This window comes from Trichechus manatus, unplaced genomic scaffold (genome assembly GCF_000243295.1).
Source record: "Trichechus manatus latirostris isolate Lorelei unplaced genomic scaffold, TriManLat1.0 scaffold00140, whole genome shotgun sequence".
Lineage (NCBI taxonomy): Eukaryota > Metazoa > Chordata > Mammalia > Sirenia > Trichechidae > Trichechus > Trichechus manatus.
Window position 1 is genome coordinate 6,564,925 of NW_004444076.1, and position 25,143 is coordinate 6,590,067.

At 39.0% G+C, this 25,143-nt stretch overlaps 1 protein-coding gene and 2 long non-coding RNA genes across 9 annotated transcripts in view; 2 read left to right on the forward strand and 1 right to left on the reverse strand.

Annotated features, from left to right (window-relative positions):
* CTSC (cathepsin C) overlaps positions 1–11,293 on the reverse strand; it is a 42,707-nt gene extending 31,414 nt beyond the window's left edge. For 2 of the 4 annotated variants that reach the window (XM_023739805.1, XM_004385534.2), the window contains exons 1-3: positions 10,997–11,252; positions 8,852–8,997; positions 1,786–1,870 (exon numbers count right to left, since the gene is read on the reverse strand). In XM_023739805.1, the coding sequence (XP_023595573.1) occupies positions 1,786–1,870; positions 8,852–8,997; positions 10,997–11,168 (403 nt within the window). In that variant the 5' untranslated portion in view covers positions 11,169–11,252. Of the gene's footprint in view, positions 1–226; positions 1,871–8,851; positions 8,998–10,996 lie in introns of those variants that run through there. The other 2 variants (XM_023739807.1, XM_004385533.2) reach the window with 2 other exon arrangements.
* On the forward strand, positions 11,294–21,836 carry LOC111822216 (uncharacterized). 4 transcript variants are annotated; one of them, XR_002825494.1, is made up of 4 exons: positions 11,294–11,535; positions 13,370–13,491; positions 20,559–20,736; positions 21,145–21,836. It is a non-coding gene; the product is annotated as an uncharacterized LOC111822216 (long non-coding RNA). The 4 variants fall into 4 exon arrangements; XR_002825492.1 differs by having other exon boundaries at positions 11,297–11,535; positions 13,449–13,491; XR_002825493.1 differs by having other exon boundaries at positions 11,376–11,535; positions 12,554–13,491.
* Positions 21,837–22,369: 533 nt separating this feature from the next.
* Positions 22,370–25,143, forward strand: part of LOC111822217 (uncharacterized) — an 11,905-nt gene continuing 9,131 nt past the window's right edge. The window contains exons 1-2 of the long non-coding RNA XR_002825495.1: positions 22,370–23,119; positions 24,552–24,718. This is a non-coding gene — a long non-coding RNA (uncharacterized LOC111822217). The remainder of the gene's footprint in view (positions 23,120–24,551; positions 24,719–25,143) is intronic.

A 25,143-nucleotide genomic window follows, 5' to 3' on the forward strand; every position in this document is an offset into this window, starting at 1 on the left:
TCAGTCCCACCGAGATCAGAAAGCCTGGTTTCATTATTCATTGTCACTTCAAACTTATTCTTTCAGAAAAGAACCAAAATTAATAAACATATCCTATTTTCACAACTAATGAACATATCCTGTTTTCAAGACCAATGAACATACCCTGTTTTCAATATTAAATGAATTTATCCTGTTTTCAAAACTTTATAGAGGTCTTGTAACCATGACTCACTGATCTTGTGGTTATCTTGTTAATGTTTAGCAAAGTTTTTATATAAAAAATTTTAATAATATTTGAACACATACTTTTTTTTTTAACGCAAATGTCAACCAATCAGAAATTCTGTTCAAAGTTCCTGATAACTTTGTATAACCAAATCTAAACCCACTGCTGTCGAGCAATTCTGACTCACAGTGGCCCTATACGACGGGGTATTACTGCCCCCATCAGGTTTCCAAGACTGTAAATCTTTATGGAAGCAGACTGCCACATCTTTCTCCCACGGAGCGGGTGGTGGGTCCGAACCGCTGACTGAACTTTTGGTTAGCAGCCGAGAGCTGTAACCATTGAGCCCCCAAGGCTCCTCCAACTTTGTATATAAGCACTTTAAGAATCTTAATTAAATTGGAGCACTCATTCACTAGGTAAATGATATATTGCCCAATCACAAATTGTCTATTATACCTGCATTCATTGCTGTAGAGTCGATTCCGACTCATAATGACCGTATAGGACAGAGCAGAACTGCCCTGTAGGGTTTCCAAGGAGCGGCTGGTGAATTCAAACTGCTGACCTTTTGGTTAGCAGCTGAGCTCTTAACCACTATGCCACATAGCAATCTGTTAATGATGTTCTGAGTTGTTTATTTTTGATACTTGGAACAATCTCTAAAACTTAACAACACAAAGTCACACAACTAATAAGCAATTCCTACCTGGAAGTTGTGTGGACCACTACTGGTCCATTAAACAATTTGGAAAATGCTGATACAGAATGAGGCTATGGTGCTTTCAATACTTGTCCCCAGTTCCCTTTTTCATATTTCACTCTTAATATTTAAGAGATAAGTGAAGGACAAAGGGAAAGGAGGAAGAGGGCTATGTAAAAAACGCAAGGAAGGATAAGTATCTACCAACTAATCATGCATTTTTCCATCATAATTTAGGTATCTAATTTTATGGATTCAGAGATTTTTTTTTTAATGGATTCAATGATTTAAATTTCTATTCTAAAAGTCTGAGAACAATGTTAAGAGTGAAAAACATTCTCTTCTTTCCAGTGAAAATTCTCTGTTCTGAATAGGAGCCAATTTTAAAAACACACAGGGATGAATGACAGGCATGTCCATTTCTCTACAACTGTCATCTTCTCTACTGGAAGACAGATCTAATATGTCAGGGCCTCACATGACTCTCTCTCAAGGGGGTCTTCTTAGAAAAAGAATAAGCAACCCGAGGCAGCACAGTTACTTCAAGGGTGTGAACTGAATTTGAGCCAGTCTTCGCTTAACTGGGTCTTTACCTCTTTGGGTTCAGATCTATTTACGGTACAAATGTCACACCTGAAAAGTTAATTTGTTGTGTGCAAACAGAGCATACTAAAGTGAAAAATCATTCACATAAAACAGTACAGGCAAGTAAGAAGTAGCAGATAAGCAAGCTCAAGCAAGAAACTTACAAGAAAGCTATAATCTCTTTAGTCTCCCTCTTTTTGCTGAATGACTAAACATTTAATTTGCACAAGCCACCAGGAAAAAAAAGGCCTTGCTTATAGAAGGTTAAAAACATTTCAATGGAGCTCACCCAGTTTGTTCCTCAGAGGTGGCAAATCATATATCCCCACAGTTCCCAGTTGCACGAACAACTGACTGATAAAATCAGTGACATCCTAAGAAAAGTTCACAATGGTAAACTGAGTCCTTATGTTGAGATTAAGCATCACTGTGCAAAAAACATACAATAGCCATGCATTAAGGGCTAAACTTCTGACATTTCCCTTCAACTGAAGCACTCTTAAAAGCCTAAAATATTAAAAAAGAAAAAATCCTGATTTTGATGTATTGAATCTTTTTATATATACATATAAAATATATATTCAGCAAACCTATCCTAGCAACAAGTCTTCTAAAAGCCAAATTATTATACCTTAAGAATGAACCCAGAAGATACAGTAAAAAAATGACACAAGATTCTCAAATCCTTTGTCATGGGAACATATGACTGGCATTTCTGGCTGTTCTGACAAGCCTGAAATTCACAAGTTACTAACACATAGAATGGGTAAATAAATACCTTGGTATGGATTTTCCAACACACTGTTCTTGTTTTGAGAAGCAATCTGCTTTAAAAATGCCCACAGCAGTGTTTTTCAGTCACACTGATACTGACAGGCCCCAAACAAAAGCTCAGTAGTCAAGGACATTTGCCTGAGTGTCACCAAATAAAATTTCCCAGCAAACTGAGTCCAGTTTCCCTTCTATACATCTTTTTCAGCCCTTGCGCAGGCTTAATTTTCAAAATTAGAGTTATTTCTCTTAGGCTCCCCTTTCTAGTCAGTTTCTTTAACTCCCTCAAAGAGAGTAAAATGAGAAACAGCAAAAGGTTAGAAAGCCTATTCAATTTGAAGGCGTTCTTTGGAGCTTTGTTTTACATGATTTCCTTTCTTTAGGCAATTTCAGAGAGAGTATTAAATGCTCGATTACTAACTGAAAATTTGGGGTTCTGACCCACCCAGAGACACCTCAGAAGAAAGGCCTAGCAATCTGCTGAAAGGTCACAGCCTTGAAAACTCTATGGAGCACAGTTCTACTCTCACACACATGGGGTCGCCGTGAGTTGGAATCAATTCAATGGTAATAGGTTTGGTGTACTGAGAAGCTTTACACACTGATAATCTAAATAATTAACCCAAGATGGAGTCACTCATGCTGGGCCCATGTCATAAAAGCAGTCTAAATCAAATAAAATCTGTCAATTTCTACTTGTCAGGACCCCACTGATGTCCTGTTTTCAACAAAAAGCAGTTAGAGTGTAAGAGAAATTGTTTAAACCCAAGCCAACTATCCAAGTAGCTAAAGTTTCCTATATGCTTTCTACTATAAAACGTTGACCCTTTTCTTTATTCTATGGAAGGTCCAGTTGGACATTCAGACTGGAGGTTTCTCAATTCGCCAATCTCTAAATAAAGCTTTTGAGTTCTGCAAATTAACTTTGTGAAAAATTTCAACAACATGCTCATTACAGAAAATAAACAAAGTGCATAAAAACAAAGAAGAAAAAATAATCACTTACCTGCCCACTACATAAAGTCAGCCAGGATTAAACATTTTTATATTGTTTTGTTGCGTTTTGTTTTTATATAAGACGTTGGCTGCTTTTCATTTGCAGGTAGTTTTAAGGAATACAGATTTGTTGCAGGGTGCCCAGTATAACCAAACCTAGTCACTGCTATTAAATTTGATAGCCACAGAAACTGGCCTGCATATAGTATTGTCTTTTGTTTGGCCAGCACAGTAGTTTTAAAATAAAACTGAATTTGAATGCCTCTAAGAAAGTTTCCATTTTCCCATAGGTCTAAATACTCTTATTGTTTCACATAGGTTGTTTTAAATGCTAAATTGCCCTCCTGGGTGGGCCCTGAATTCATTTGAGTTTTCAATCCCTTAAAGACTTTGGATAACTGAATGCCGGCCAAAGTTGAGTAGGAAAACAGTACATTTTAAAAAATATATACCCAGTGCTTTCTTCTCAAGTGAAACTATGCAAAACTTCCAGTGTCCAAGCTTTTATCTAGACTGATGTCACACACCAAACAAGATAGACTATCTCCACTCTGTCATAAATTTCTCAAAGTTTTAAAACCAAGGGGAAAAACTCTTAGGAACCCTGTTGTGGAGTGAGTTATGTCCCCCAAAATGATATGTTGAAGTCCTGGTCCCTGTACTTGTGAATGTGAACTTGTTTGGGGAATTTTTTTTTTTCCTTGCAGATATTACCAGTTAGGTTATTGAGGTCATGTTTGATTTAGAAAATAATATTGGAATCATTTATTCCCTCTCCTTGATCATAGAGAATGTGACCCAGCTGGAGCTGGGCTCACAAGGACACATCAGCTGGGCCCTGAGGTATAAAGGCAATAGCTAAGATAATCTTGGAAAATATCTTTTAGGGAACCTTTCACATAAACCATTCAAACAGAACACAAAAGACTTTCCACTCTTATCTTTTTCTATCAACATTTAGTGAACAGAAAATTTGTTGGATGACTGAAATCTGTACCAATGATTGTTAAGAAAGATGATTCAAAATGTAGGATCACAGTTTCTAGCCAATCTGTGAAAAGGTGAAGCTTTCAGTGGTTTTGCCCATTTGTAATGTTAATATATACTGATGACTCTGTAAAGTTCCTTGGACTTCGGCAGACATGGCTGTGGCAGCATGCTTGTCCATTTTCCCACTTTTGTCTATTCTGTGATATTTCCTTGAACTTGGGCAGACATGGCTCTGGCAGCATGGTTGTCCATTTCCCACTTGTGCCTTTTCGAATATATGAAGAATAAAATTTTCCTTTAGCTTTACTAAACTTTGTGATTTTTGCCCCTACAACATGTTCGTACAGTGTGTCCTAATCTCTTCTGAATGGTTTCTTAGAAAAGCAAAGAACTGACAGGGAGATGGGAGCACACACAGGGGGAAGACAGCATCTGTGGATCCATCAAAAAGCCAAGAAATTACTGAGGCTACCACAAGCTGAAAGAGACAAGGGAGGAACTTCCCGTAGAGTCCACAGAAACCATAGCCCTGCCTAGGCCCTGAATTTGGCCTTCTAGCCTCCAGATTGTGAGAAAATAAATTTCTGTTCTTTAAAGCCACCCACTTTGTGGTATTTTGTTACGGCAGCCCTTGGAAACTAAGACAAACCCAAATCATGAAAAATGTTTATTTCTTAGGTGAAGCCTGAATAAAGAAAGTAAGTTCCTAGCAATAGGAACATTCTCAATCACTTCAAAGGGAGAATGATGACGAAGCTGTGTCTGCCTTGTTGAATTGCATGATGTTCAAGGGGGATCAAGAGGTGGAGCAGGAGCCTAACAGAACGCCCAGGCACATGTCAACTGCTGAACAAACTCTAGCAGGAACAGTAAGAAACAATTTGATGAAAGTGTATCTGAAGAGGGCAAAAGGAAGCAAGCGGTAGGGTCTGGGATGAGTCAATGGAGAGAGATTCAGAAATCCAATTGATTTGCAGAATAACAATGTATAGATGGTACATGTACATGACAAAAACTTGCCAGATATGTCTGTAATGGCAAGAGGCTGAGTAGATTATGTTGTCATTTAGATAAGACATTTAAAATTGAATAGCAGACACTGCTTAAGTTTTGATGATTCCTTATTTTCAAAAATAAAATCTTTTAAAAGATACATTCCAAGTCTATATGATAAATTCTCATGTGCTTTACTCAAAATTCTCTCATTAAATAGGTTTGTGTTTTTGTTGAGATAAACACCCTATCCAGCATGATTTCCCCAAAACATTTTAGGAAATACCCTGATTCTTGTGGTAAAATTCTGAAAACTTTTTTGTTAATAAATGTCACCAAAAGAGTTTGACTCTGCTACGATCTAAAGTCAACTCCACGTATCATTTTTCTTTTTTAAAAAAACTCTGCACCTCATCACTCTTTCAGTTGAACTTACTAAAGTTAAGATCAACCTCCCAGAAGTATAAAGACACTTTTTCTGTAGATTCCCTGAGAGAAAGCCTGGGCCTAGCTCTGCTTGAGAACCTTTGGTGACTGGCAATCTTTTCCCACTGCTCATCAGCACTCACTATTCCCTTCTCCATGTGGTATAAAGAGGGCAACCACCTTCTCTTTTTTTCTATTCCCTTAACCAAATTTCCTTGGATCCTTTAAAATTTCCTTTTGAGCTAGTTTCCAGGCTCCTTCCCATACTATTCAAGTCACCCTCCTTAGGGTGGAACCTTCTCACCCATGCCTGTTATTTCCTTCTTTGGGGAGGATGCTTCACTAGCATAACATGCTGGGATTCTCTTATTCCCTATTACTCACTTCACCCCAGGAAAAGCAGAATATCATTTCTGATTGGTAAGTTTGGGAAAGAGAATATTTTGAGTCAGGCTGCCTGAAGAAAGCATTCATTCTGCTTTTCTCCGTGGTTTACAGGAATAGGCTCTCTATAAACAAGAGGCCTGAGGTGGCCACCACTGTCTGAGATTAGGTAGCTAAGTCCAACTATTTCTGGAATTTAATATTAAGAAGACTATTAGTTTCCCCCAGATTTTTCAAATATCTGATATGTTAGCAATGAAGATCATGTTTAGTTCTCTATTTTTTTGGTCTATTTCCTATTGGAGCAGAGAAAATGGAGCAAATGGTGTTATTTTGTTGGGACTCCTCCCCACCCAGTGCCTAACAACACTCATTTGCGTTTTTGACAGTGTGTCAACGTTTTTCTTAAAATGGAAATATATCCATATATATATATTTAAATATATAAAATGTCATGAGCATTCACCTATTTTATGCCTTCTTTTTGTTTTAGAACAAACAGTCTTAAGGGTTAAAAAAATATAAGGAACAACATCATGACAATTTGCTAGCACCTAGTATGCAAGTGCTCAATAAGTACTTACCGACTGTAAGGAAAAAAAAAAGAAAAAGATACAATGACAACAGGAACGGTGCACTAGGTTCATAGTAACAGTTGTGCACCAATTCTATAAGCAAGTAGTTCTCAAACTGAAGGTAAAAAACCTTTGAAGGGTTGTGACAGAGCAACTATAAAAGGTCTTCAAAGCAGACCGAGACTGAATCTATCTACCACATATGCACGACAATTTAAAAAATTCATATAGATACTATTGTGATTTTAAAAAAAATACACAGTATGCAAAGGTGATACTAAAAATATTAAATAACTGGCCTAGCATAGGGTTCGACTAATCAAATGGGTTGCTGGCATGGGATAAAGAATTTAGCTTTACCAAAAGAAAGGTGGCCTTTGGTTCCTGAGAAATAACCCTTGGCATAACTGGACTGGCTTGGTCTGGGAATTCCAGGCCACACCTGAGGATGGGTGCTGGCGAGTGAGGGCTGGCCAGACCAGAAAAGACTCACCTTGGACGCCAATATTAACTAGCCTCCGGAGACATGATTTAGTCCATCATGCAGGACTGGCCAATACAAGCCTGGAACGTGAAGGCTCAGGGAGCTTCCTGGTCAGCAAGGAGAGGGAGATGTGTCCTCTTTGAGGCACCGAAGTTTCACTTGGGAACCCTCCCAGATCTCTCCCACATGTCTCTTTTGTATGACTATCCTGATTTGTATCATTTTGCTACAATAACTCTATAATCATAAGTATAGTACTCTCCATGAGTTCTGTGAGCCATTCTACCGAATTATCAAACCCAAATGAGAAGGGGGAGCCAGTAAGTGAGGGTGTCATGTGGACTTCCAACCATGTTGCTGGCATCTGCCTATTTGGCTGTCTAAAGCACAGTGTCCTTTTAACCTACGGGATCTGCACTAGCCCTAGGAAGCTAGGGTCAGATGCATGGGTAGCTAGTGTCAGAATGATTGAGAAATGGCAAAGTGGGGACTGGATCAGTTTCCCCACATCTTGAGGGTTGGATTCATGCTGATTCTTATCCACAAAGCTGGCCATCAACAGATGGCAGGGACAGACTTGTATCTACCAGCTGAATATCAGACCTGCCAATCCAGGTGAGGGGAGACAACTTTTTTCTCTCTCTCTCTCTTCCTTTGTATCATATTAAAGAGAAGTCCTCATGTTTGGGGAAAAAAAAAATTATTGAGAGCTATTCTAAGATATACAACTGGCATATACTAACGCCATATCCTGGTAACAAATCACCACAAATTTACAAGTTAGGCCTTTGCTAGTACTTTGCCTTTTGTGGTCTTTAGCAGACTCATTTTCCACTCTCCCACGAATCCTTACAATTGGCCGACTATTACCAGATGCTCCAAAGGCTGTAAATCCTATCCCATGAAACGGTCTGTATGTATTTATACTCTATGTTTAATGAGAAACAGCTACTCTCCAGCTTGTGGATTCAATTTATTTGAACCACTTAATACTCTCCTTGTACGAAAAGTTCCAACTTTAGAAGAAACATCTGGGATGGACTGCAATATGTGCTAAACTACTGTATCCCAGTGTATCTGCAATTGGCAGCAGAATGTAAGATTGGAGTTCAATAGTTCTGTCCCAGTGAAAGAAGAAAACAAGCTAGACTGGCCTGGCTACCCTATTACTTTAATTAGCCCAAAGAATAACTCCTATACTCTATCCTTTGTCTTACTTTATTCAAATCAGTTATTCACATTTATATATCTAGTACATTATACAACTTCAGTAAGTCATTTAGGTCAATCTCTCATAGCCAACAGGCAATCATAAGGATAGCATAATAACTCCAAGAAAACAAAATCCATATTCTCTGTATCATTCCTACAGATTCAGTACAAAGCCAAGTAATTAAGGAAACATTTAGAAATAAAGGTTTATTTCATTGTAATAAAGAAAATAAATGAAGAATTTAGTTGTACTTACCAAAATGTGATTTTAAATATAAATGGACTGTACATATTCAAATACAGATCAGCTTGCTTTTTTTGTTGTTGTTGTTGATGTCCACTAAATATGTGAAATTACAAATTTAAATAAGGTAGTAAAAGTATACCACCTAACTTCTCTTGGGAAGAATGGTGTAATTCTGGTTACGTCCTTAACCTAAAATTAAAATTCAGAGGGTCTCCTAATCAAGAGGCCTCAGACATCAAATCACTGAAGATGTAAATGCATTTTCCACAAAACTAACCTTAAAAAAGGCAAACCACTTGTAGTCATTCAACACAATTTCAAAGCCTTGATTGTAAATGATGGTGAAATGGCCGGAATTGCCAAGGTCATCATACGCTGTATCCAGTTTCTGAAGGTGCACCACTACTTTTTTTTCTGGTGGTCCTAAAGAAAGAAAATGCACAACAGAAGAAAATTAGGTATTTGGATTTCAATGGGGTAAAAAAACTCAATAACTCCCATTATTTGATTAAGCTGCTTTCCTTTCATGCGACTCAATTGGGACCACGGGCTGGCTCATTAAGAAATCACTCTCCATCTCGTTGCCTCCACTGGTAGAGTCCAAGAGGGGTCTCAAGCAAGCCTATGAAGTTAGGGCTCTGAAAGATAGAGAGATGCTATGTAGCCTAAGAGGCAGAGAGATCTCAAAGTATAACCCTCACCTTCACCGAACATCTAAATAATGAAGACATTTTCCACATTCAGGAAAAGAAGAGGAGAAAAAGGACATGTTGAAAATCACTGGCAGATATGGGGGAGACAAAATGATAGCAAAAAAGTGTGAAATATGAAAATAACGGATAGCACAGAGATTAAGAAGACTAGCAATCAGATCATAAGGAGAACAAAGCCTTAGGCCCAAGAAAAGACAGGAAATGATCTCTTCAGAGAAGAAATGGGGTACCCTTCTCCTTAATGGAGCCCTGGTGGCGCAGTGGCTAAGCATTTAGCTGCTAACCAAAAGGTCAGCAGTTTGAATCCACCAGCCACTCCTTGGAAACCCTGTGAGGCAGTTCTACTCTGTTCTATAGAGTATCTATGAGTCATCAGCAACCGTTTTGTTTTTTTATTGTTTTTCTCCTTAATAGCTCTACAGTTCATAATCTCAGAATCTGAATCCTTCCAAAGTATGCAGCCTTGAGATTTCCATCCTATAAAACGAATTTGTGCAGATAAGAATTAAACCTTCAACCTTCAGAAGATGGGCGTTCAGATCTATAGGGGCCATTAGTTGCTGTATTAGGGTCAAAAGTATGGTTTATAGACTAGAGGCTGCCTGAAATGGGTTCTGCTGTGCCCATGTGGAGGTTTCCATGCTTTAGACAGTTTTTCTGCCTTTCAGACAAATGTTCTGAAATGGGAGACTACATGTGACAGGACAGTGCAAATCCTGATCTCCCTTCTGTCCGCCCCCACAGGCTCCACTTTAAGAAAATGGTTAAAATTCCCAGGATTATGAAATGCCATAGTCATCTGGAGTTAGCTGAACAGGTCAATGTTAATAAACAAATGAGTTGACAATCTTCATTCTGCTAACAAGGAAATTGTGGCTGAAAGCTTCTCTCATTCTGCACAAGTCACTGGCTGGTAAGGGTTTGGGTAGAACAAGAAGCTGCCTCTTAGGACACCTGGTTATGTGTTTTTCTTCCCCCGTTCACTAGATTCCTTGTCCTTGGTGTAGCCATGGGATCTGAGGGCATATGGAATATCCTGGTGTGTTCAAACATTAGATTTTGATTGAGAGCCTTTCATGAGTTAGCATTGTACTTGGCTCTGGGCATTTCCAAATATAATTAACGGGTAAAGAGTTGCTTAAAAAAAAGCCTTTATATGCCTCCCTGTAACACATGAAACAGTGCAGACTGCTACCACAAGTTTTCTTGGACTAGCAGCATAAACACACGACCAAAACTAAAATCACTGGGTATAAACCGCAACCTAACAAAAGGAGAAAACTTTTCTTGCTATAGCCTGTGTCTTTGAGCTCATTTCTTTTCACCAGCACAATTTAAAAAAAAGCCCGATTGCACTGGGAATTCAAAGATTGCACGTCTCAACTCTACTGCAAACCAAAAAATACATAAATTAAAATAATGATAATAATTCTTGAGAAACGTGTCGGAGCACCTGGATAACCAAGAAAACGTGAAGTCAGAAGTTCAGAGCGGCTCAACTTTTACTTCGCGGCTCTGGCGGTGGAGAGGGCACCCTAAGGGGCCCTGAGCCCAGCCAAGAGTTCCGGCCTCTGGGCAGTGTCGGTCTCAGAAGGGGGCGCGGCGTGGGCGCTGCGGCGAGAGGGGCTCAGGGTCGGAAAATGCTCCCCAAAGGGGACCGCGCGCGAGAGGCAGGGATCTAGGCGGCGCGAGCGGGCGGCGGCGCTTACCCATAGCTGAGCAGTTGACGTCCCGGTTGGAACTGCCCGGGCCCACTTCGAAGACCCAGGTGCCCAGCAGGTCAGGATAGGTGCAATTGGCAGGTGTGTCGCAGAGAACCATGCCCACGCCGGCGAGGAGCAGCAGAAGGGCGGCTAGCAACAAGCGGGGCCAGGGACCCATGTTGGCGGCGGCCGAGAAAGGCTGCAGAAAATGCGCCAGGAGCTGGAGAGCTGAGGGTGCAAAGCGAAGAGGTCCGGACCGCGCGCGCTTTAAAAAGCCAGCGGGCCCGGAAACCCCGCGGGCCGGCGGGGCGGGGTCACTGCGGCTGCTGGGGTGGGCGGCTGGGCGCGGCCCGGCTCTCAGATGGAGGTCCAGAGCGCGCACCTTTCACCTGGTGGCGGCCTGACCCTAAAGCTTAGGAGAAGTCAGGGGCAGTTTGTATCGGCAAGAGACGTCTCAAATTTTTTCATGCTCAGGGCATGAAATAGAAGCGAAATAGAACTTAAGAGCCACAAGCGGCCACGATAGACCCAGACTTTGCTCTTTGGTAAGTAACGCACAGAAGACAGGAAGGTAAAGAGGAAGAAAAACAAAGGGCGGGGGGTGGGGAGCGGGGGAGGAGGAGACTTAACAAGTGGTTCTCTCTTTTACTTGCCTTTCTTCTCCCTGTTCCTCCTCCTCTCGGGTCCAGTTGCCTCATTGCTGAGTCTATTGATTTTTTTTTTTTTTTTCTGAAAAATTGAACTTGCTCTCCCCAGCCACTCAAACTGTTTGAGAACTGCCCTTACGGCTGTTTTCCAAAACTTTCACTATCTTTGTTTTGTTTTGTTTCCGGTTAATGCTTGCACACATTGCACATAGGAGAATTCAGTTGTAGTGTAAATTTGGAGTTTTTTTGTACATCCCAACTACATTAGTTGGGTTTCTTTTTTCCCTGCAAAGTTTATAGGCTTTAGTTACACAACAAAAAAATTAAAAAGATCTCAGAGAGATTATGTTACTCAACCCCTTCTCGTTTTACAGATGAAAAGCAGGGGGTCAGAGAGGGGAAGTAACTTGCATGGGTGAAAGGGAGCTGATAGGAGAAGGCTGGTCTTGTGATCCAGTTCCAGTGTGCCAGTCTGATTGTCAACAATTATTAGGTAGCACCATTTCCAGGTGTCTCCTTGCTCAGTTTCAATATCACCTTTTCTGTGAACGCTTCTCTGACTTGTCTGGCTGTTGTTAGTAATTGGGGCTCCTTTCTCCCACAGAGCTTCCTAAGTGTCAGTCCCTGTGCAGGATCAAGGATGCAGTGATGGGCAAGAGAGCCTCACTGTGTTGTATCCCTGCCCTCTTGGGCGCACGCATTTTGCAGTCATAACACTAGTTACAAATAAGTATTTGTGTGTCCACTGTTTCCAACAGATTTTAAGCTTTCAAAAGGAACAAGCACACATTACTCACCTTTGCCTTCCTTGATTTTGTCTTGACAACACTCAGGAAGTGTGCTTGAGTGTTAAAATAAGTGCACTTAGTGTTCTTATCTAGGTTTCTAAGCCTGAAAGCCAATTTCAATTTGGCAGGGAGAGTTGCCTTTGAAAGCACAGAATGGAAAATGTTCCCTAATGTGAACACAGAAACTGCAGAGGTAAGGATGGGGCCAACACCCTGCTTCTAGGTTTAATAGCCCTGCTTTACTTAGATTAAAAGTTGATGTCATATAATTAACTTACTATTTAAAGAGACACACTGATGGCGTAACCTTGCCTTCCTGAGTCCTTGGAAAAGTGTGTCATCGGTTGTTAAAACATTGAAACTTTTACTAGGTCATCAGTATTGAAAAGCTGAACAGCTAGGTTGGAAATGTCTTTAATGGGCATAACCAAAAGAGCACACTTAATTGTGAAGAAAGTTTAAAACTACCTTTATCAATGAATGATAAATAGAAGGGGATCTTGGAGATCTCTTAATCTATTGGATTTATTTTAATATTGGGAAATAGAGATCCAGAGAGATGAGTGACTTGCTGAATGTCCCATTGCCAGTTAGTTAGATTCAGGAGAAAACTTCAGATACCTTGGTTTTCTGTTTAGTTTATTTCCACTCATTCTATAATTCTCAAACTATTCTTCTTCAAAATAAAATAACAGCCCTCTTTCCATTAGCAGGGGAAAAAACTGTTTTTGTATGGCTTAATGATTCTCAATCTGATCAGACTCAAAGTTTTATTTCTATAAAATTCTATAGAAACGCTTTACTATTCTGAAATGAAATTCATATATATAACATAAGCTACTTACACACTTAATAAAAAATAAAATGAATTCTAATGCCAAATGTAACATAAAGGAAATGTTTAATAAATGTCTAATGCAATAACACATACTGTGTTGTGTAAGATGCTCAGGTATGAATGTACTGGAAAACGTAATGAGACATTCAGATGCTTATTCTTCACACCTCTACGTAAAATTGTAGGATCACTGTGAATGAGACAACTACAAGTGCAGACTGATTTCAGGTGAGTGATAACTAAAATACCTTATCAAATGGTCACCCAAACACCATAGCAAGGTTATTGATGGTGAATAATTCTTGTTAAGTTCCCAGCAGGACAAAGTACAGTCTTTTGCTGATTTATATGAAGGTTGCATTCCTGGAAATTCAATATATGTTAAAATGATACGAAATAAAAGACTCTGGGTTTATATGCAAAAGAGTTTGGTGCTAGGCTCAGATAATTATAAACAGGCTTACAAGGAGATGTGGCTTAACAGTGGTTCTCAAAGTGTGTTCTGGGACCAGCAGGACCAGTAGTATTAGCATCATCTTGGAATTTATTAAAAATACAAATTCCTGAGCCCCACCTCAAAGCTACTGAATCAGAATTTTGTCTGGGTGGGGTCCAGCAATCTGTGTTGTTAACAATCCCTTTTCAGGGGATCCTGATACAAGCTTAAATCTGAGCATCACAGGCTTAGAGATTAACAGCAAGAACTCGAATCAGACTTCCCCAGTTTGAAGCCTGGCTCTTCCACTCACCAGCTACTTTGTCTTGAGCAAGTTAAGTCACTTTTTTTCATTCCTTGGTTTTCTCATCTATAAAATGTATATAATTATATCCCCTATGACTACCTTATATGGTTTTGAGAAGGCTAAATGAATTAATACAGATTTCTGTGGAGCTCTGACTATATTATCACTATGTATATTTCTATTAGAAAACTTTTCGTTATTAATTGGACAGTAGGTTCCAAGAGGAAGGGGTTATGTCTATCCTGATCTCCATTGTAAACCTAAGACCTTGAATAATTCCAGGCACTTAATAGGTGCTCAAATATTTGTTGAATGAATAAATAATATCCTGGACATACACATATCTACATTTTAGGGTATTTGGCAAAGAGCATCATGATGCTGCCTCCTGAATGAGTTTGAAAAACACTCCACTGCAACGCATACAAAAACAAAGAAAGATCATAGAAATAGAGAAAGAACTTGATATATCAATGTTGTAGAATGCTATTTGGTGTTGGGTACATCTCTGGCCCACCACCCATCTGTTAGTTTGTCATACTGTGGTGGCTTGCGTGTTGCTATGATGCTGGAAGCTATGCCACCAGTATTTCAATTATTAGCAGGGTATTCCATGGCAGACAAGTATCATTGGAGCTTCCTGACTAAAACAGACTAAGAAGAAAGGCCTGGTGATCTACCTCTGAAAATTAGCCAATGAAAACCCTGTGGATCACAACAAAATATTGTTTGATTATAGTGCTAGAAGATGAGCCCCCTAAGTTGGATGGCACTGCACAATGGTGGTAAAAATGGACTCAGACATACTCAGGATCAAGAAGATGATGGAGGGCTGGGCAGCATTTCTTTTGTTATACATAAGGTCTCCATAAGTCAGAGATGAGTTGACGGCAATTGACAACAACAGCATGCTGCTGGCATTGGTACTAACAATAATAACAATAATTTTATTTGTTTAAGATTTTACATTTTACCAATAGAATTCACATATATTATCAAGTTATGAGGATGCCAGCAAACTTCTGTTTATATGGAGTATATCTGGACCTAGTTACCCTATTAGAAGTAAAAGTGAAATATTTATAAAACACCTAATTACCATAATTATATGAGGAAGATGTTACTTTGTTTCTATTTTATCCCTGACAAAACTGAGGCTCAGAAAATTTATTAGGAGAAAATACCTATGAAAGAGAACGGAGAGCGGGAACAGGGATGGAAAGGGGGCCATGCAGGTCTGACCCCTGTGAAAGGAAGAAAGACTAAGACAGTGGTACATCTCTAAGAAGATATGGTGCAAAGTTTGCCTGTAGTGGGACTTAGCTTGGGTATAAATGTCCTGGCCCTAGTACCCTTGTTGTGCTTAGTCACTGACCTCAGATGGAAAATGACGTAGATCCTGAAGTCACAGCAACTGGGGGCTGTCAGCAAACTGTACTCCTAGGCAGGTTCTCTCTTAAAGAGAGATGGGAGCAGTGTACCTCCATGGAAGCCACCATGGGAAAACGTCTATTAGAAATTAGAGGTTGATCTTTCAAGAGAACATAAAATAGGAAGGTTTAAGCACAACCTATTTTTTCCATCTACTTCTTTTGACTTTATCACAATTGGAGAGTTATAGACAAAAATCCAGGGTCTTACTACTCTTAGACTTTGTCTAATACAGCTATTCATTTTCAAAGTAGACTATAATTTGGGTACTATATGGACTTTTCAGGATGTCAGTAATCAGTAATTATTTTGCTGCAAGTTGTCACTCAAGATCTGTTCTTTTTGCTTAAGCTCATCGAAGAAAAATTTGAAAAACAAACAGCTAAACCTAAGATTCTGTTTTAGCTAAATTTGAGGAAGAATTTGCTAGATGGTCACAAAGTACTTTTCAACAGATGTGTTGGTGGATCACAGGCAGACCTTAGAGATAGGTGACCTCTGGTTTGCTTTACTGGGCTCCCCTAGGAGTTCCTGCCTTTCCTTTGGGCAAAGCGTTAGGTACTAGAAAAGAAGAAGAAGAAGAAGAAAAGTTATTAGAGGTTGATCTACAAGCATAGAAAGAAGACTGGATCATTTGTTCAGGCCTTGTGATATCCCAAGTGCTATACTCTGTTTCTGTCCTTCTGGTCTCCTAGGCAGAGGTCACAACTCTTTTTCATGTGGTCTGGTGTCCCTGTGTTCACAATTCATTGTAATTATTTTATTGACTGCCATTTCCACAGGCTCCATGCTTCTTGAAGCAGGATTGTGCATTATTTTGTACCTCAAGGTTTATCCCAGGCTCCGACTAATCGTCACTCACTCATCCTCTCAGTAAAGTTTATGGAGGAAAGGAGTGAAAGTGGGAAGAAAAGCAGGAAGGAAGGACAGAGTGAGTTTTCTGTGCATGAAAACTCAACTGATTAGAGCTTAGCGTTGTTGTTATTAGTTACCATTGAGTTGATCGCAACTCATGGTGACACCATAGTTACAGAGCAGAACCGCTCCATAGAGTTTTCTTGGCTATAATCTCAATAGAAGCTGATCAACAGTTCTATCTTCTGCTATACCACTAGGTGGACCAGCAATTGAGTGCCAGTGTTTGTGCCACCTAGGGCATTATGGTGGACAAAATCACTGGATCACCTGATTAGTAATGAAAAGCCCAGATTGATTACATGATACCAAAATTTCTCAACGTTTTTGATCTTAGGACCCCTTTACATTCTTTAAGAGTTATGAGGATGCCAGCAAACTTTTGTTTATATGGACATGTATCTGGCCCCATTTACCCTATTAGAAGTAAAAGTGAAATGTTTATAAAACACCTAACAGTAACAATAAAAAAAGCTATATTTAAAAAAATGTAATGAGAAAGAGCAACGTTCTTTTACAGTGTTGCAAATCTTTAAAGTCTTGCTTAATAGAAGACTGTTGTTTATCTGTTTCCACCATCCATCTGTTGTGATATGTTGTTTTGGTTGAAGAATATAAAGAAAACTCAGCATTATACATATGTATGTTATACATATTTATTGAGTAGATTCTGACTCATAGTGACCCCATGTGAAGAGTAGAACTGCTTCAGAGGGTTTTCTTGACTGTAATCTTTACAGAAGCAGATTGCCAGGTCTTTCTCCTGCAGAGCTGCTGGTTGGCTTTGAACAGCCAGCCTTTCAGTTAGCAGCCAAGCTTAACCATTTGTGCCATCAGGGCTGCTATATTATATAGATAAGTAGTTGAAAAAGGAAGAACTTTATGGTTCTTTGTGGATTCCTGAAAGTACCTTGGGGACCCCCATAGATCCTTGGACCATACTAAGATAATCTTTTTAGTGGAATAATTTTTCATCCTGAGATTATTTCACATACAGCTGTCTCAGAAATGTTTGCCCTTATTCACAAGATGAACAGGCAGGAGCAGAGAGTGTGGTTAGATGACCACAAGCCATTCCAAGAATGGAAAAACCAACCAAAGTACATTCCCTACTAATTGTAGGTCACTAATGTCATCTTCATATATCAGGGTGGAAATATTCTAGGTTTACACAGTTAATATATGAAAAATAGGAAGACAGACTTGATTTTAATGGAATCAGAATTTATGAATTTAGGAAAATAATAATTATGCTTTATATTTAAATAGCTTATGGTCATTTGCACAGTACCTTCACATATCATGTCATTCTGATAGTAACCCCAGATATTATTACTCCCATTTTATAGATAAGAAAACTGAGGTTCAAAAGGATAAGTGGCATTCCCATGGTCATTTCTAGTGAGTGCAGATATGATAACCAAGGACAGACTTCTGGTTTTAAATTAGATTGTTAGACTGGGATCAAAGTGAAGCTTTGTCTAATTGATACAATCAAATCAAAAACTAACAGAATAAGTTGTTACAAGTGAACTGCACAGAAGATGCTTGTTGAGGCAGCTGTGGATCTCTCAATTACTGAAATAATCTCTGCTCTTTGAGCCCATCCTCACCTCACTATTTCCCCCTGTAAAATAAACCAAGTGTTTTTTAAAAGTTTTGTCTGCTAGGACAGAATTATCCCATAGGTCACACAGGGTAAGAAGTTGATACCCCAAGCAACTCTAAGGAGTCAACAAACTTTATGAGCATATCCACTTGGCTCCCTTTCCACCGACATCACTGTGGTCCGTACACCATCATTTCTTGCTGGACTACAGCAGTTAACTTCTAATTTCATCCATTTTTTCTTGAATTCAAACACAAGCCCCTAAGTATCATCCTTAATTTTCTTTTCTTCCCTTTCCCTCACCAGGTACCCACCCCCCCATCCCTCACCTTATCAGTCAACGTGTCCCTACAGGGTATACCCTTACCAATGTGATTTTTTTACTTTAAATATAAATCAGATGAAGTTACTCCTTTGTTTAATACTCCCTGCTAGGTTACCTTTTTATCATCTTTGAATAAAATCCTAAAGGCCGTGCATGATTTGCCCCATTTATCCCTTCATTCTCCTAATTGCTCATTGTTCCAGAAACTCTTGCCTTCTGATTGATTCTCAAACCCTCTAGACTCCTACCCTTGTCATGACCTTTGCACTTTACTACCCTCTGTACCTGGAATAATTTACCCAACTTTTCACATGACTGCACATTCTCACTGTTTATGACATTCTCCCTGATATTTTACCTCCTTAGAAAGACTTCCCTAACCATGCTATTTAAAGTGGCCTTCTCTAGCTATCCAAGGGGCCCTGGTGATTATAGCCCTCAGCTTCTAACCACAAAAGTCAGTGGTTCAAACCCACCAGCCGCTCTGAGGGAGAAAGATGTGGCACTCTGATTCCGTAAAGATTTACAGCTTTAGAAACCCTGTGGGCAGTTCTACTCTGTCTATAGGGTCGCTATGAGTCAGAATCGGCTCAACAGCAGTGGAATTGGTTTTTTGGTTTCTCTGACTATCTAATTTTATCACCCTGTTTATTTCTATATAGTGCTTAAAACCACTGTTATTATTGCATTTTCTTATTTACTGTGTATCTGCCCCATTGGAACGTGAACTTCCTGAGGCATAGACCTTGTGTGTCTTATTTACCACTATATCCCCAGCACATAATAAGTGCTCAGTAAATATTTTGATGGAAATGACTTATTTTCCAGCTTAAAGAATCAGGTTTATTGGAAGCAAATTCTTTCTGGGCAACATTTGTGTTCCTCAATAATAAATTTTGCATTTCTCATCTCATCCTATTCAATTTTAGAGATAATTCAAATAATATAAGGGACTAACTTGTGAGTCCAAGTTAGATCTCGGATTTTAAGTTAATATACTTGTGTGGATTACTTTGGAAGATCTAGTAGTCAGCCCTAGAATACTTCATAAACATTTGACTTGCTGTCCTGAAGTCAAGTGATAAACACGTGATGGGCAACAGGAAGGCTAAACCATGTCTCAGCATTTTATTTTCAAGGCTTTGCAGTTTAAGTTGACTTCGCTCATATTATTGCTGAGAGGAAAGCACACAGCCAGACAAGGTGATTTCTGAAACAATACAACTGTAGAGGGCTCTGGCATGAAGAGAGCAAAGCCAGATAAGCAGCTGTCTTTAAGGGTGACTGGTTTAAAGATGAAGACTATCAGTTTCTCCAAGTTGAGAATGTTCATTCCTTTTCCAGGAATCAGATACCTTACCCATGTAGTGATATGGGAACATTTAAAATATTTCATTTGCATAATAAGTTGTAAAGATGAAATTTATTTATGCATCCCTTCTGTTCTTTAAATAACACTTTAGTGCCTCAGACATTAAGTAAAGTCAGTAAGTACAGATACAATAAGGAAATAGAAATCCAAGGAAAGAAGTCCTCAGTTCATATCAGTATTTTCTTTTGTGCCTACCCCCTTCTTATGCTTGTTCCTTCTATGTAAATGCATTTATATGTTAATTATGTGATGAGATATAATATTCTATAAATTTTACCTAACGTGACACCAAGTATATTTTGTCATTGTGCTACTTTTTTTTTCCCTAGCTCCTCATTCCCCTTTTCCTTTCCCATCCAAATGAAGGTAGAAGAATGTCTTTGGAAGAAAGTAAATTCAACTGGGGACATGTGTTTAAAGTACTTGTGGGATATCAAAGTGAAGATGTCTAATACTCAGCTGGAAATACCACTGTAGGACTCAGAGGAGGGGTCATTCGGTCATTCAGCAGATATTGGGCACCTACTATGTTTCACCATAGGCCGGCAATGAAAACACCTGCAAGCTGTGCAGGCTTCCTTAGTTATTGACTGAATACAGTTTTTACTTTTCATTGCCAAATAAGTAAGAGTTGAAATCATAGTAGAGAAGATTGCCCAAAGTAAATGCACAGAATTCAGGGAAAAAATGGGAGTGGGGAACTTAACAAGCACCAAAATTTAAGGGACAAGCTAAGGAAAAGGAGTTCCTGAAGGAAAAATTAAGAGTATGAGAACAAGAACCAAGAGATAGTGATATTGATGACAGCAAGCAAGGGGGAATTTTGAGTCTAAGATTGAAATAATTGAATTTTTGCTTCAATCTTCCCTAATAGTGGCTAACTCTGGCTTGCATTTGCAGGACCACCTGCCAAACTGGTGTCCCATTTCTCAGGCCCGAGCAAAGACTCTCAGCAGTCTGAGAAACTGATCAGAAACCTGAAGCTGACAGCCACCAAAGCCTCCAGAGAGCTGAGGGCAACCTGAAACTGCAGAATGGTCACTTGTGAAGATCCTGATGGTCCTGCAGAGGAGGACGGGTCAGTTTGTTGAGCAGAACATATACCATCATACCACAATGCGGCACATCCTAAGAGGCATTTTAAAAAATAAATTTCTGATATCAACTTGTTAAAATTTGCCTCTCTTAAAAGGGTACAGAAACATTGCCACAGTTTGAACATTCTAGTTGCCTACAACCTGAATAAATTAGGATTTTACTGTGCCAATTTCTGACTCTCGTTATTGATTTTTTTTCTTTGAAAAACTTATGAAAGTTGTAGGCAAAAGACCTGTTGGAAATAATTGCAAAAATTAATGAAAAAATTATCTGCTCATGGTTAACATGAAACATCTAAAAATCAAAACAAAAAGTATGATTTCATTTCTTATCTATCACATGCATGTGATATTAATGATATTGTTTGATAATTTCTACATTCTGTTAGATGGCCTTCCTTTGGAATGGACAAGATCATGAATCTCTAACAGTTGGTGGACCAGGTAGCTGTCTTCCAGATTTCTAGACATAGATGATTAAGCACTTCCAGCAGTGTATCCATTTGCTGAAGCATCTCAACTGGTATTCCGTTAATTCCTGGAGCCTTTTTCTCACCAATGCCTTCAGTGTAGCTTGAACTTCCTCCTTCAGCACAGGTGGTTCTCAGTCACATGCTACCTCCTGAAATGGTTAAATGTCAACCAGTTCTTTTTGGTACAGTGACCGTGTATTCCTTCCATCTTTTTTTGATGCTTTCTGATAAATGAAGGAAAAAATCAAAGTGTCAGTGATTTCATTCCACCTGGGTCAACAGCAATCAAGAAATCAAACAACATACTGCATTGGGCAAATCTGCTTCAAAAGACCTCTTTAAACTTTTAAAAAGCCAAGATGTCACTTTTATGACTGCGGTGAACCTGACCTAACCCATGGTCTTTTCAGTCGTTTGCATGTGCGTCTAAAACTTGGGGAATGAAAAAGGAAGACAGAATAAAAACTTATGCATTCAAATTATGATGTTGTTGAAGAATATTGAATATTCTGTGGACTTCCAGGAGAACAAACAAATAAGTTTTGGAGGCCATACAGCCAAAGTGCTCCTTAGAAACAAGGATGAGGAGACTTCGGCTTGCTTACTTTGGACACATCATCAGGAAAGACCATTTGCTAGAAAAGGACATTATGTTTGTAGTGGGTCAGCAAAAACAAGGGAAACTCTCAATGAGATGAATTGACACAATAACCACAATAATGGACTCAAACATACCAATGGTCATGAAGGTGGCACAGAACTGGGCAATGTTTTGTTCTGTTATACCTAAAGTTGCCATGTGTCAGATCTGACTTGATAGAAACTAACAATAAAAACAATTGGGACACCAGCCCCACCTCTCCTCCTGAGAGAGAAATTGTCTTTACTGTCCTGGTCAGGAAACAAATCTGTCCTCTGGCCCTTACCTACCTACTTACAAGTTATCATTGAGTCAATTTGAACTCATGGTAATAACCCCATGTGTGTTAGGGTAGAACTGTGCACCACAGAGTTTTCAGTGGCTGATTGTTTGGAAGTAGATCACTAGGCTTTTCTTCTGAGGTGCCTCTGGGTAGACTCAAACTTATAGCCTTTTAGTTAGCAGCTGAGTGCTTTAACCCTTTACACCATCCAGGAACTCCCCTCTGGCCCTTAAAAAAAACAAACCAAACCTGTTGCTGTCAAGTCCATTCCAACTCATAGCAGCCTCTGGCTCTCAGGGATACACTGTATCTAGCTTCTAAGATTTTTGCTTTGCAAACATCCATGGAATGATAGTCCAGCACAAGATGTATAGAAATGCCATGGAGAGTTGTCTCCCCAGAACTTCTCTTTTTATTATCTTTTCATTATTGTTACTAATAATTCTTAATATTTTTATAAGGGTTTCTATAACAAGAACATGAAATTCATAGTTGTGTGAGAAATGAAAAGCTGGCTACACAGTGACTCAGACTTTTTCCCCCCACATAATTGTTAGCCAGTCACCTGGATTCTAGGGAGATTTCTTATACTAATTAAATATAATAGTTTCTCTAGGCTCCAGTTTCTGTTCAATGGCAGCTCAAGACTAGACACTATTTAAGCTCCATTCTGCTTTAAATTTAATTATTCTGTATCTAGGGGTAAAAAACAAAAACAAATTCAAATTACTTTATTTGAACAAACTTGTCCAGTTAAAATATTAACCACATATAGTCAAACATAAGAAGTTAAAATGAGCCAGTACATTATTTGTATTCAGAAAGACATTTATTAAGTATATTCCAGTGTAAAACTCAAGGAGTTTAATTCTATGCACAGAGTATCTCAGGAACAGAAACAGAGCTGTGGTTTTGGAGAAAGGTGTTTACAAGATGTGATCAATAAAGATTACTGGAAACTTAAACAGGTAAGAACAGGAAAGGAAACTAGAAGTTTAAGTAACTTAGTTTCTCTATTTGGACACAATATGATGATATCAATGTAGTAAGATTATATTAAAAATACAGTCTCACAGTTACATTGTGGAATGAAATTAGTGTAAGAAGACCTAGCTTTGAGAGCCACTTACTAAATCTATAATCTTGGGGAATTCCTCTGAGGTTTAGATATTCTCATATAGAAAACAAAGAGTTCTAACCTCAAAGAGCAGCTGTTAGGATGGCGTGATGATATATGTAAAAGTGCTTCTGAAACTGTAAGATTTGTAATAAAAATATAAATGCTAATTACTACTAATCTGGGTGGTAATGACTTTAATATGAAGAATGATATGATAAATGCTGTGAGTTATAAATACAGTAGGAAGAGAGCCTGAAAGAGGAAACCAGTAATTCCTATAAAGGTAAGGAAGGGATCTGAATCAGAGGAGGTGAGGCATGATCTGGTCCTTGATAGACATATAGAAGCTCACAGGTTTTATTTGAATGAGAGTGTGTGTGTCATACATAGGGTGCTATACAAAAAAACAAACAAACCCATTGCCATAGAGTCGATTCCAACTCATAGGGACCCTATAGGGCAGAGTAGAACTGCCCCATGGGGTTTCCAAGGAGCAGCTAGTGGATTTGAACTGCGTAGCTCTTAACCACTGCGCTACCAGGGCTCCAGGGTGCCATAGGCAGAGGAAAACATTAGGCAAAGAGGCACGAAAGTTCCAATTTTGTTTGTAAAAATTTCACTGTGACCAGAAAACAAAGTTTAGCTTGATGGTAGCAGTTTCCCTAATATTTTATCACTGGTGTCAGAAATTTCACTTTTAGGATTTATTCCTTTCACTAAGAAAGCCTTCTCTATTATGCCAACTATGCTTGATCATTCCTTCTTCTGTAACTGCTTTACAATGTATCTGTTTCCACCACTATACTGATGGCCTGGTGCATTTAATTCATTTGTCTGTCTCCAAGAGCATGCTCCTAGTGAGTGGACATGGTGTATGTGTGTGTATGCACACATGCAAATGCACACATGTGCAGCATACGTGCACTGTGCTAGTATTATGCCGGCTTGAAATAGGGTTCAACAAATGTTTATTGAATTGCCCCTGTTTAAAACACCTGTGAGAACTATAACAAAATAAGCCTTAGTCATGACCTCACCAATAAAATTTTAAAAACCACTTCTAACTTCACAGTTGAATATCAGTATTTTTTCCACACGCCCCTTAGCTATACTAGAAAAAGCAGGGAAAAAGGATTCTGATTTGGATAAAGCCCAGAGAGAACATCATAGTAGGAAAGCCCTGGGTCCTCAACTGTGGGAGGTTTCAAAACCAGAGAAATAAAGAAGGGGAAATGGAGCAGTATAAACAGCCTTGGACGTCTTCATTTTTTTCCCTCAAGAACCTGCCCCATCTGCGTTCAAGAAACTTACAGTTCTTTTGAGAAGAAAAGAGTGACATGAAAAATAGAAAACAATGAAGAACTGTATGTCCAGGTTTTCCAAATACGCATCATATGAAGCTGTTTTATGGGATGTAGGGAGCAAAATGCATCGAAAATACATGCAGGTACGTAACATGTCTCATATTCATATTTATCATCCTTTTTCATATGTATATATTAATAGATACTGTCGTGATTAATAAAATACAATTTACATAACAATGTCTAGAAATATTTGGTCAAAATATATGTCCTTCAGTTCCGGCAAAATGGCGCTCTAGGCAGAAGCACCATGCTGTCCCTCCACAGCAAAGATCCAAAAAACTAAGCCGAACAGAGAATGCAACAATCCTGAAAACCTAAAACATCAAATGAAAAGATAAAGAACTCAGCCAAGCACCAAATGGAGTGAGAAAACTTACAGAGAATGGAGAGCGAGGAGAGATTCATGCAGAGGTCCCCTACCAGCTAACGCAGTGTGGATCCGCCATCTTGGACTCCTATCGGAGACCAGCAAACAGGGTAGGAGAAAGCAGCCTCACGGAGCGTC